Source organism: Rhineura floridana, chromosome 4 (genome assembly GCF_030035675.1).
Source record: "Rhineura floridana isolate rRhiFlo1 chromosome 4, rRhiFlo1.hap2, whole genome shotgun sequence".
Classification (NCBI taxonomy): domain Eukaryota; kingdom Metazoa; phylum Chordata; class Lepidosauria; order Squamata; family Rhineuridae; genus Rhineura; species Rhineura floridana.
The window spans coordinates 106,437,662-106,449,890 of NC_084483.1; the positions used below are offsets into that span (position 1 = coordinate 106,437,662).

The following is a 12,229-nucleotide window of genomic DNA, read 5'->3' on the forward strand; positions in this document are numbered from 1 at the left end:
GGAGGTGGAGAGTGAGGCAGGGGTAGAGTGGAGAGAAAAAAGTGTTTAAAAATGGACAGTGGTGGAGAAGAATAGAGGGAGAAAGGAGCCGAAGGGCAAGGACATGGATGAAGGAGGAGAAAGAGGCAGCTGAGGAATGGAGATGAAGAACTGTGGAGGTGACAGATAACAACGTGTGTGTGTGTGCGCGCACTTGGTACATGAAGCAGTCTCTGCCACCCTCCCTGGCTACTTTGCTGCATTTGCAGTGTTAACATTTTTGTACCGCAGAGGAAAATGTTTGCTTGGTTGGGTGGGGTGTGCCTTAGCATTCTTTACTATTTTGATTTTACCTGCTGTGTAAATATCTTAAAAGTTTTTCCAATAGCCAAAAATATTTGGACTGAAATATTTGATTAGGAACCAAACAAAATCATATGTAATATGAAAAACTACTAAGATATTGATTTTAGGATGTTGAGATAGTTGTGCATTAATTATATAGATGCTTCCTAGGCACAATCACCTGGAAAAGTACATTACAACTTTGAAACTGCCCAATAATTTGGCTGGAATCATATGTACACATTAGTTTATTAGTTAATTTTATGTAACAATGAGTTTTTAGAAATGGAAAAAAATTCCATTAAAAAATCAGCCTGTTTTCTACTCCAATCACTGGCTGGAGTGTTATTAAAAATAATATTACACAGACATATAGCAAACTATTACTTACCACAAGGTCCCTTGGTCTCTACTTTCTGTGTCTGTAAATCCAGAATCCAGAAAGATATCTTTGTAGATCCGCCCCACTAGGCAGTACATATCTGAAGCTACTTGGCTCTCATTTTCCACCAGAGGAATCATAACATCTAGAGCTTTCTGTCTGTCTCCAGGTAGATTTCGCCTGTTTTTTTTAAAAAACACAAATATTTTAATCTGTCATAAGTCTCTGTTGTCCTACTATCTGATTACTCCACATTATTTATTTATTTATTATTAAATTTCTATTCCGCCCTTCCTCCCAAAGGGAGCTTTAACGGGCAATACCATTTGGTATAGGCAGGGGGGAGAGAAGATATACACTTAGGTGTCTTACTTAGGTGTCTTAATTGAAAGAACACAACCTTTTATTTTTGCTGTTTACACAAAATTATAATGTAGGCATCTGACAATCTGCTGTACTGCATACAAACCAGGGAATATCTTAGTAAACTCTCTGCTTACACTGAGATATTACAGAATAGTTTTTCTTTGCAGTATGATTGACATGATTGAGAGCCAGTGTGGTGTAATGGTTAAGGTACTGGACTACGACCTGGGAGACCAAGGTTCGAATCCCCACACAGCCATGAAGCTCACTGGGTGACTCTGGGTCAGTCACTGCCTATCAGCCTCAGAGGAAGGCAATGGCAAACCCCCTCTGAATACTGCTTACCATAAAAACCCTATTCATAGTGTTGCCATAAGTCAGAATCAACTTGAAGGCAGTCCATTTCCATTTTTCATGATTGTCATCAGGAGTTTTACTATAATGAGTTGAGGTAATAATAAAGGTAAAGGAAATGGATCACATTTTCTATCCAAGTCACAGCTGTGGCTTTTCAACAACAACAAAAAACTTCAGTTTGTTGTACAGTAGGGCCCCGCTTTACGGTGCTCCGCTTTACAGCGGTCCGCTAATGCGGCGGTTTTCAATTATATCCATGTTCCCTATGTTTGGCACTTGTTCCGCTTTTTCAGCGTTTTTGTGGCATGACATGCAGAGCTTGGAAAAGCAACTTTTTTAAACAACACTTGGGCTGATGAGAGTTGTAGTTCAAAAAAGTAACATTTCTAAGCTCTGACAGACTCAGCTCAGCAGCTGAGTCTGATTTTAAGGTAAGCAATGTGTGTGCACTGAGTGAGCAAGTGGGGGGCTGGGGCGAGCGAGCGAGGAGGAGGGCAAGTGAATGAGTGGGGGGAGAAGGCGAGCAAGCGAGGGAGCTGGCGGAGGGCAAGCGAGTGGGCACGGGCCAGTGGCCAGGCGGGCAACACCCTCCCTGCAATTTGTGGCAGGAAGCCTGCCGCGGAAGGGGAGCACTACTCCCAGGGAGGGCGAGTGAGTGAGCGGGCAAGGGGGAGCAAGTGAGTGGGGGAGGGGGAGCAAGTGCGTGGGGGGGAGGGCAAGCGAGTGGGGGAGAGGGCAAGCGAAGGAGCCGGCGGAGGAAGAGAGAGTGGGTGTGGGCCAGGGAGGGAAAGTGAGTGAGCGGGCAAGACAGAGGGCGAGCAAATGAGTGGGGGGACAGGGCGAGCGAGCAATGGGGATGATGAGCAAGGGAGCTGGCAGAGGGGAACAAGGGGGTGTGGGCGGCTGGGCAGGCAGCTCCCTCCCTGAGATCCACGGCAGGTTTCTGAGCACTACTCCTGGGGAGGACAAATGAGCGAGTGAGTGGGGGAGAGGGCGAGTGAGCGAGGGGAAGGACGAGGGAGGGAGCCGGCAGAGGGTGAGCAAGGGGGTGTGGGCAGGGTGGAGGCCAGGCAGGCCGGTGGCCGGGCAGGCAGCTCCCTCCCTTCAATCCGTGGCAGGGAGCCTGCCGCGGAAGGGGAGCACTACTCCCAGGGCGAGCGAGTGAGTGAGAGGAGAGGGCGAGTGAGTGAGGGGGAGGACGAGTGAGGGAGTTGGCGGAGGGTAAGTGAGGGGGTGCAGGTGGGTTGGCAGCCGGGCGGCCAGCTCCCTCACTGCGATCTGCAGCAGGAAGCGTGTTGCAGAAGGGGAGCACTACTCCCCCGGAGGGCAAGTGAGTGGGCGAGGGGGAGGGGGAGTGGGCTGGTGAGTAGGCAAGCAGCTCCCTCCCTGCAAGCACTACTCTCCCACCATAAGGCGGGTGAGTGAGCAAGCGAGTGCAGGGTGGGGGCAATGCTATGTTCCCCTTTACGGTGCTTTTTGGCGGGGGGGGGGCTGGTCCCTAACCCGCCATATGAGTGGGGCCCTACTGTACTCAAACAGGAAACCTAAGAAGAAAACTACTTGCTGACTGGTCAGTGCAAGGGGAATCCATTTTTGAACTAACCAGTTTTTGAATGAATATTTCCACTCCCTGTCCTCATTGCCACCAAAGACATTAATCCCTTAAAGGCCCTCAAATTAATGCAAGTTTCTCTGAAAGGCAGAATTGATTCTAACGTGACTTAGCATACAGCATGCCTATATAGATAAAAGTGCACAAACAGCACATCAACTCTCAAATGTGGAACTCTTGTGTCTTGTACAGTATGTGTGTGCAAGCAACAAAATAATCACATGCATAATTATCACTTATGGTAATCTACACTTTGTTTGCATAGCTGTTCTACACAGAAGCTATATGTGGAGGAAATTAGTCACATCTGAAGCATCTCTGGGTGAGCAACCCTCTTCATATTTCCCTAGCAACGCAACAAAGAAGCATTTTAGAGCCCCTGTCCATGCATTTCAACTTTGTAAAATAATGAGCAAAGCAAGGATGCCTAAAAGAATTTAAAATAACCAAATTAATTAGATTTTCTCCCCATTATTGTAACCATATTTTATCTCTGTTTTGTCCTCAACCTCCACCTGGTAAAAAAGGAAGGAGTAATTTACCACGGCCGTAACAGGATAAGGATAAACTTAATGTAGGGTCCATTTCATGCCACATATGTTATGTAACCACTTTGTAAGCTTCTGATGAAGTGGTGGCAACATTTGCTCCAGATTTTTTCAGTATAACATTTCCCACCTGTCTATTACCCAGTTGCCACTTTGCTCTCAATAAAAACTGGATTTGATACATTGTTCTGAGTGGGTTTGCTTTGAGCAATAAACTCACATAATTCCCCCCCACCCCCGCCTCAACATTATTTGCCAAAGGAATAATACGTTGTTTCAAGATGAAAGATTACAAGAACAAGCCTCACTCTTACCTGGAATTTTCTAATGTATTTGATATTATATAGTTAAAGGGATATTTAAAACTGAAGCTGGTACCTAGACACTTTCTGTTCTTCAAGATTAAAACAAAGGTAAACTTTTTGTACATTTATTTATTATGATACTTAGCAAATTTCTGTCAGTCTGTTATGGCCTCTCAAGTTTTCCTCTCTGTGCATAAATTTAGACATATCATGCCATGACTACAACTATCCCTAGGTCTGTGAAAGTTATCGTGGCTCACAGATTGCAGCTAGAACTTTCTTATCACATGGACCCATTACTTGTCAAATGAAATGAGATTAAGTATCACCTCAGTTGACCCTGTGAACTGACCTAGCCACTTCCACTTTGTTGTCATCTTTGCTTGCCCAATGAGACATGACACATCCTATTTCAATCCAGATCTATTACACCCTGCTTCAAACAATCTTCTTCCACAAACTCTTTCCTGCCCCTTTCCAGAACTTTCTAGCATAGCCTTCACCAATCTGGTGCCCTCTAGATGTTTTGGACTACAATTCCCATCAGCCCCTGCCAGTGCAGCATCATGTTGATAAAGGCTATTCTAGTGCATATCCCCATTTCAAGCCCGGATTAACAAAACAGAGGTTTTTATTGTAATACCAAAATGTTTCGGCTTCCACCTTCATCAGCTGCTAACATACAAATGCTGTTACCAAGGTGGCAGTCAAAGGTGGCATAGGCAGACTTCTGTTTTGTTAATCACAATTATGTGCATATATTTTTAGGTGATCAACGGAATCCTTATAGGGATTCAGTGCAAGCTTGGGTGAAGTTCTGTTTGTTGCTTTCAAAACTGTCTGTCTAAATAAATAAATAAATAAATAAATAAATAAATAAAATAAAATAGTTGCCCCTGCATCCTCTTATACTGGGGCAGTGTGCCTTATATATTCTATGCAGTACCAAGCACATCATAATTGCTAGATAGCTAAGGGAATTCCTGAGGAAGATTACAACTGTCCAAGCATAGCGCTTCCGAATCAAGTAAGAAAGGCAACGTTTAGAGCCCCTTCAGTTGCCCTGAACTTCTTGTTATCACAGTTGCTCTGCTACTGTTTTCTAACAGAAGCTGCTTTGTTCTACCTATTTCCCATGCCATTTTAGACATCACTATGTGAAATAAACCAGCAGCTGCCAGGAAACAGTGGCGATATTGCAACTGGAGTATTGGCTGTATTGTAGCCCAGCATTTCTATGAATAAGCCTCTGCTCAGTTCTAAACTTCCTGCACTATCAAAAACCTCTGAGATATGAGTAAGGTTTATGCTAGTGCACCTAACCCTCGCTGCTTATATGTTATATATGGCAGAAGTTTTAAAATCTTGGCCTAGGAAGCCTCCCAAGTGTAACTGAAATTATTATCAGATCCGTGTTCAATGCAAATTAAAAGAAATGCAGATCAAAAGAAAATGGAGGAGAGGGGGACAGACCAGGGGCAGGTGGGACTGAAGTTCCTCCGAGGAAGAAAAAGGCTGGTGGTGGGCAGGGAGGAGCATTATTCTCAATGTTAGATTTGGATTTCCATCTCTGTGTAATGAGAATCATAGACTTTCATATTATGTGGCACAGCGATGAATTAGGGCTTACATTGTTCTCTGTTTCATGGTCCAGATCAGACATTTCATACATACATATCAGCTGATGACTTGCAGTCAAGAACTGGACTAAACACTGCATTCACCACAAAGATATCAATCTCTGTAGTGTAGTAGAGAATATTTATTAACTTAAAATATTTATATGCTGTCCTTCATCTTACAAAATGTCTACGCGGTTTCATAACAATGATAAAATCAGTATCATATACAATAAAACCCATCATTAAAACCAACAGAACCAATAAAAATACAAACCCATCATAATCAGTAAAAAGCCTCAGTTAAAACCACCTTCAATGATATGCTGGAAGCAAATCAAGCAAATCATTGCCTTGTGTCGGAAAAGACATCAGATTTGGTGCCAAGTGAACCTCCTGGGAAGGCATTCCACATACACAGGGCACAACTGAGGATATAGGGCGCAACAATCACCACTAGTCTAACTTCAGAAGAATGGGAGGATTCAGGGAAGAAGATTGTAAAGTTTGAGCAGCTCATGTGGGAAAATGCATTCTTTTAAAATTATCTGGGTTCTAAGCTGTTTTGAGCTTTTAAAGATAAGGAACAGCACTTTGAACTGTGTTTGGTAACAGACTAGCAGCAAGTGTGTTCTTTATTTGTTTTTTAAGAACTGTTCCCCACAGCCATTCCCAGTTAATAGCCTAGCATTTCTGTTTTGGACTGAAGTTTCTGAGATGTCTTCAAAGACAGCCTCACATACCTCAGTAGTCTAATTTAGAAGTTACCAGGAAATGGATAACAGGAGCCAGATACTCTCTCTCCAAGAAGAGTCACAGCTAATGCAAAGGCAAAAGAAGGGGGAAGCACCAAAAGCAAATACAAGCACAAAGGTGCTGGAAAAATAGTTTTAATTTTAAAGGCATTCTAGCAAATGTCTTTGCATCTGACATGCTTTGAACAGATTAGCTCTTCCTCAGAAGGGTTTGTTCTAGTCACAGCTGGAGCACTAGACTTAGCTGGTAAAAGGTGCTATGTGTCATGGGTGCAAATGGGTCTCCAGTAACAAGACTGGCTCTATCAGCTCCCCAATACTGTAGACAAGATCCTTTTGGGGGAAGTGCAACCTCATCCAGAACAAGTTGGATGCCACTGCCCAGATCAGACAACTCAACAACAGAATCTCTGTCTTATCTGGATTAAGCTTTGTGTTTTTTTGGCCCTCATTCAATCCCGGAGAGATACGCCAAGCATGAGAAATTCACCACGGGAACAGTGATTGCCCTGGCTAAATTGATTAATACATGGGAGTCAAAACCATCACATCAAGAGTCACTATGCTTCCACCAATGAACACCACCGACGTAGATATCTAGACTAGCTTGAAGTGTGTAAACTGCCTCCAACTCAAGTGTAATGAAATCTTTATTTGTGATATTTGATCTCTGATGTCTGTTCACCTATGCAAGTCACCAAGTATTAAGAATGCACTATGGAGAAGTTTTCATTTTCCTAACAATATGCCAATAACACCAATTATCCCAGTGAACAATTTTGAGGCCGTTACTCTGAATTTTAGTATAAAGCCCCTAGTCCAAAAAGAGTATTCATGTAGCCTAGTTTCTTCAACCACAGAGAAGTCGCGAATGGACACAAAGTCTGCTTACATGCCTACATTGTGCACATTTGCATCAGTATGCATGCTGGGTGCTCATCATGCCCAAGCAGAATCATGCTGATTTGTACTTTATGCTTTTACAGCATATTTCACAGGCCATTCAATCAACATGTGTCTCTTCATATTTTGTATTTGCTCAAATGACTTTCCTAATCATGTGCAGAAAAGAAAGCTAATTTCCACACAGATGGAAATCCAAATCTAACTCCCATGGTGTAGAAGAAGAAGGGGTGAAGGAGGTGGAAGAAAGAGACAGAGAGACATATGACTTGAACAAGAAGGAATGTTTCAGGGAACGATTTGCATGAAACCAACACAATTTCATTAGGAAGGAAAGCTCTTACCTGTTCAGGGCAAATGCATAATGCAACTTCACATGATGATGTAAAGCCAAGTCAAAGGTTGGAAGCTTTTCTAAAGTCTCAACCAGCTTCACAATAGAATCGTAATCCTTCCAAGAAAGAGAATAAAGCAATTTATAAGTTATTATTCCAAGAAAGAAAAAGAAGAGGAAACATTGTTGCCTCTGAAGGGACACAAGATTTAAAGAAAGTGGGCACTTCTATCATAATTTTCTTCATTATCCAATGAAAGAGTTCTTACTCAACCACCTTCTGTCTACCAAGCTGTTGCAACCACATTCTGGAGAAAGTGTGGCAAGGAGGCTGAAGGAGGAAAAGGGGGTCAGAAGCAGGACAAAAGCTCCACTGTACAGGCAGAAGCTCTGTCATAGTGTGTTGGGATTCCAAAGATGGTTTTTAAAATAGTTTTCAGTCAGAAAGATACAAGCAGATGCAAGTGAGCCATTTCTCTCTCTCAGTAGGGGTCCTAAGCACCAACACAGGCACATGGGCACAAGCATATATGAATGGGGGAAGGTCCATAGGTAGAGCACATTTCTTTGCCCACAGAAGACCCCAGATTCAGTCTCCAGTATCTCCAGGTACATTTCCAGTTTGAAACTGTGGAGAGCCATTGCCAGTGTGTACAATACTGAGCTAAATGGACGAATGGTCTAATTTAGTATAAGGCAGCTTATATTGCCTATGCTCCACTGGGACTTCCATAGCTTCTTCTTCTGATTGTAGCTCCTTGCACAGCATCAGATGCCACTTCTGTGGGTCCATGCTACAGAAGTGATTTTTTAATCCACTTTGTGGAGTGCTACAGCAATGGAGGGGATCTCAAAAGCCCCAGCATAGGTATGGAATTTCCACACACAATTTTTTTATAACCTAGCTATTACACTTACACAGTGTTCCCCAACTGGATTTTTTTAAAAGGAATTCAGCATGCTAGCCATTAGACCCTTAAGCCCTTTCCACAGACCTAGGCATAGATGCACACAAAGTTGCCAGGGTAACAAAGTTCTGTTATTAAACCTGGCAACAGTACTTTCACTCTGCAATGAGACATAGCGAGCCATTGGTCCAGAGCTCCCTGTGTCTGTCACTGTGCTCTTTTCATTGGAAGCAGCAGCTGACCCAGATCCATTACTGGCCAGCATTTCCTTGGAGAATTTTCTGAAATGGTATCTACAAGGGATCTCATTCCCTCTATTTCTGATGTTCAGATGCGTGTACCATTGCTTACGTTGCCAAAACAGCACCACCCATGCTCTAGAGCAGAGGTGGGTGACCCTTTTCAGCCCAAGGACTACATTCCCTTCTGGGCAACCTTCTGAGGGCTGCATGCCAATGGTGTTTGGGGTCAGAGGCTAACGTGGGCAGAGAAACTAATGCAAATTTTATTTTTGTATAATAGGTATTTATCAGGGTTCAAGGACACATTCCACCGGGCAAAAACACCCAAGGAAGTGTGAAGCAAGGCCAGTGACAGATGAGGCCTGGGAGAGTTCCTAGGCCAGAGAGAGAAGTCTGGAGGGTTGCATTTGGCCCCAGGTCCTGAGGTTCCCCACCACTGCTCCAGAGAGAAGTATCGGCAGTTCAGGGAACTCCAAGGCATTATTTTATTTTATTTATTCATTAAATTTCTATCCCACCTTCCTCCCAAAGGAGACCACGGCAGCAAACATCCAAAATGTTAAAATACAGGCTTACAGAAGTGTAAAAAAAACGTAATGGGAGGAAGCTTAAGGTCTTTGTATGTTCAGCAGCACAGGTAAACTGACTGTGAGAGGGGTGTGGGAGGTGGAACTGGCATGAAGTATTGTGAAGGAAGACACACCTGACTAAAAGGAACCATGAACAGGAGCATGCACAGTGTAACATTTGGTTGCATTTGGTTGTAGCAGATTAATCACATCATTAGCGAGAAGCAACATGTTGGCAAAATAGAGATAACAGCAGAAATATGTTTAAATTAAGCAACAGATTCCTACCTGAATATCTCGGTAAGACAACAACAAATTTATCACAATGTCAGCAGACAGAAGTTCAATGTTATCCACCCGCTGTCGTATCCTTGCCAGTTCTGCAGCTAGTTCTTTCCCCGTGTACAAGTTACGAGCTTTTCTGATATCATTAAGAATCGACTCCCTAAAGTATTGACTAGAATGGAAAAGGAAACCATTAATTTAAGCCTGAATATTAGGGGACAGCTTCTTGATTATCTGCTTCTATAGCAGCCAGTACAATGGGGTACACATTCTATTGCTACTGGAGACAACACTTGCCCAACAGAATCAGAAAGATGGACCAAGTTAATTAAATGTGATGTAATATAAATCAAGGTGGGGGGAGTACCCGTGGCTCTCCAGATGTTGATGGATCCTAACTCCCATCAGCCCCATTCATTATTACCAGTGTTCAAGAATGATAGGAGTTATAGTCCAATGACGTCCAGAGGGCCACAGATTCCCCATCCCTATGACAAATAGCTGCACATATGGAACAAATGCAAGAAACTACAAGTTGATCACTTCTGGAATGCAAAATCATGTAACGTGTATCATCCCTTTAAATTCAGAAGAATTCAAAATATTCACAAATCATGGGATGTATTCATTGTTAATTAATATTAATGAATACCAACTGTTAATAATGACCTTGGGGTCATTTCCTACCAGGGATCATGGGGCTTGTAGTTTAATCCCATGGCATCACTTCCCTGAAGAAGGAGAAGGCCACTAGGCCTCTCTTATCTTTGTCAGAATTCTTAGGTACCTGCTACCCTGTCCCTTTCTCAACATGTGGCTTCATTTCCTTGGGGAAGGAGAAAATCATAGCAGGCAATGCAGGTCTCATATTAATCAGGCTCTTCAAGCATTCCTTGCAAATGCCAAATAAAATTCCGTCCAGGATTTTTTGAGTATTCAGCAGGAACACTTGAAGGGCCCAAAAGCTATTCAGGGTGCATACTGGGTTGTTCATCCATTCCTAATTAGGAAACTCTCTATTCAAATATTGTCTCTACAAGAAACCACTAGGTGGCCTTAAGCAACCCTATCAGCTTCAGCCTCCTTCCCAGGTTACAGTACAGGACAATATTATTGGTGTACATTACAGGATTGTTGCATGGAAAACAAAATAATGTAAGTGAAGAGTTTTCGAACACTCCTAGAGCATTATATAAGTTATTACCACCAAACAGAGGGCAACTCAACAATTGGAATCCTCTATTCATTGTCTGAATAGGGATTATAAGCATTAATCTCTAGAAAAAGCAATTGTTCCTGATTTAGCTTATGATCAGTTCTAGATTGACCTACTACAGGACTATCGTATGGTGATTTTACACTGCATGTATTCAGTAAGCAGGAGGCAAAATGGAACATGAGGCCACCTACTGCTATGATGACAATACACCCTATGAACAAACAACTGGCAGTCCACAGGTCACATCCAACCTTCCCCAATCTCTTAGTGAGATCATAAGAGTTTTGAGCCTGCTCTTACATGGCAGAACATCACCCCACGCTTCACATTTATAGTGCAGCATGGGAAGGGGTGGCACAGGCTAGGAGAGAGTAATTTGCTTTTTTTTTCCTTGTAGAGGCCAATGTGCCTCTGGGGCAACTTTTCAATGGAAGGAGTGCAAGAAGAAGTGGTGTTTCTTTCTCCTGGACAGCTTTTTACCTTCCAGATACCCCTGTCAACTTCTTGAGCTTTTCAAAATGATGGGGTAGGATTGTGATCTCTCTCTAGCAAAGATAAATGATATCATAGCTGGGATGTACTGGCCTGGCCATCAAATAGCTTGTCCAGGAACAATGTTATCCCACATAGGCGCAAAATTTTGGCCATCCCTGAAACAAGTAATACTCCTAGAGAGATGAGGTTGTATTCAATGAAGCTGTTCCATTCGCACAAGGACTTCCACTTGTGAAACATATCTTCCCCTCCCTCTGTGCACTCCCCCCCCTCAAATTTGTTCTGGGAGTTCCCCCAACCCTCCAGAGCAGATTGAGTGGAGACATGGCATGCATGAAAGAGAGAACTTCTGTTCTGCAAGCGGAAGTCCTTGCATGCATGGTACAACCTCACTTGAGACAATCCATGAACCAGATTATTATCCACTGGGCGCTAACACCATGTGCTATATTATACAGTACCCTCACATGCCATTCTGATGCTTCCCATAAGCTCATTTCAAAACAAAACCTTACAAAACTTATAGTCCTGAACTCAGAAACGCTTGCTTAACAACCCTCTCAATTTTCATGGTGATACATAAAACAGTCAGAAAGAATAGAGAGTTCAAAGTCTAAAAAGAGAGGAAAAAACCCCAGAGCCCTTTTGGACTTTTTTCTCTGAGAGTTCTCATAATCTGTTAAAATTCATTAAAAATCAGCCATGTTCACAGAGTACCTGTAATCCTAATACTGACCTTGCCCCATACTCTGACCTTCATATTCTGCAGTTTAAAAGTTAAAAAAAATGCCTGGCTGATTTTTAATTAATTTAAGAAATTTTGGCTAGGACCCTATGATAACGTGGGGCATGCTCAGTAAGAACCAACTGCAGTGTTCTAAAAACCAGACTCACCCTTGCTGGGCTTGCCTAATCAGGGGGCCACACCCACACCAGACTTTGATTTCACATGAGACACTCATGGCTTCCCTCAGAGTATCCTGGGAAGTGTAGTTTGTGAAGGGTG

The 12,229-nt window shown here is 42.9% G+C and overlaps 1 protein-coding gene across 4 annotated transcripts in view; it reads right to left on the minus strand.

Moving 5' to 3' along the window:
* Positions 1-12,229, minus strand: part of MAP3K5 (mitogen-activated protein kinase kinase kinase 5) — a 200,675-nt gene that overhangs the window by 96,416 nt on the left and 92,030 nt on the right. For all 4 annotated transcript variants that reach the window (XM_061623946.1, XM_061623944.1, XM_061623947.1 and 1 more), the window contains 3 exons: positions 9,513-9,681; positions 7,516-7,622; positions 716-886 (listed from right to left, as the gene is read on the minus strand). In XM_061623946.1, coding sequence (XP_061479930.1) covers positions 716-886; positions 7,516-7,622; positions 9,513-9,681 — 447 coding nt within the window. The remainder of the gene's footprint in view (positions 1-715; positions 887-7,515; positions 7,623-9,512; positions 9,682-12,229) is intronic.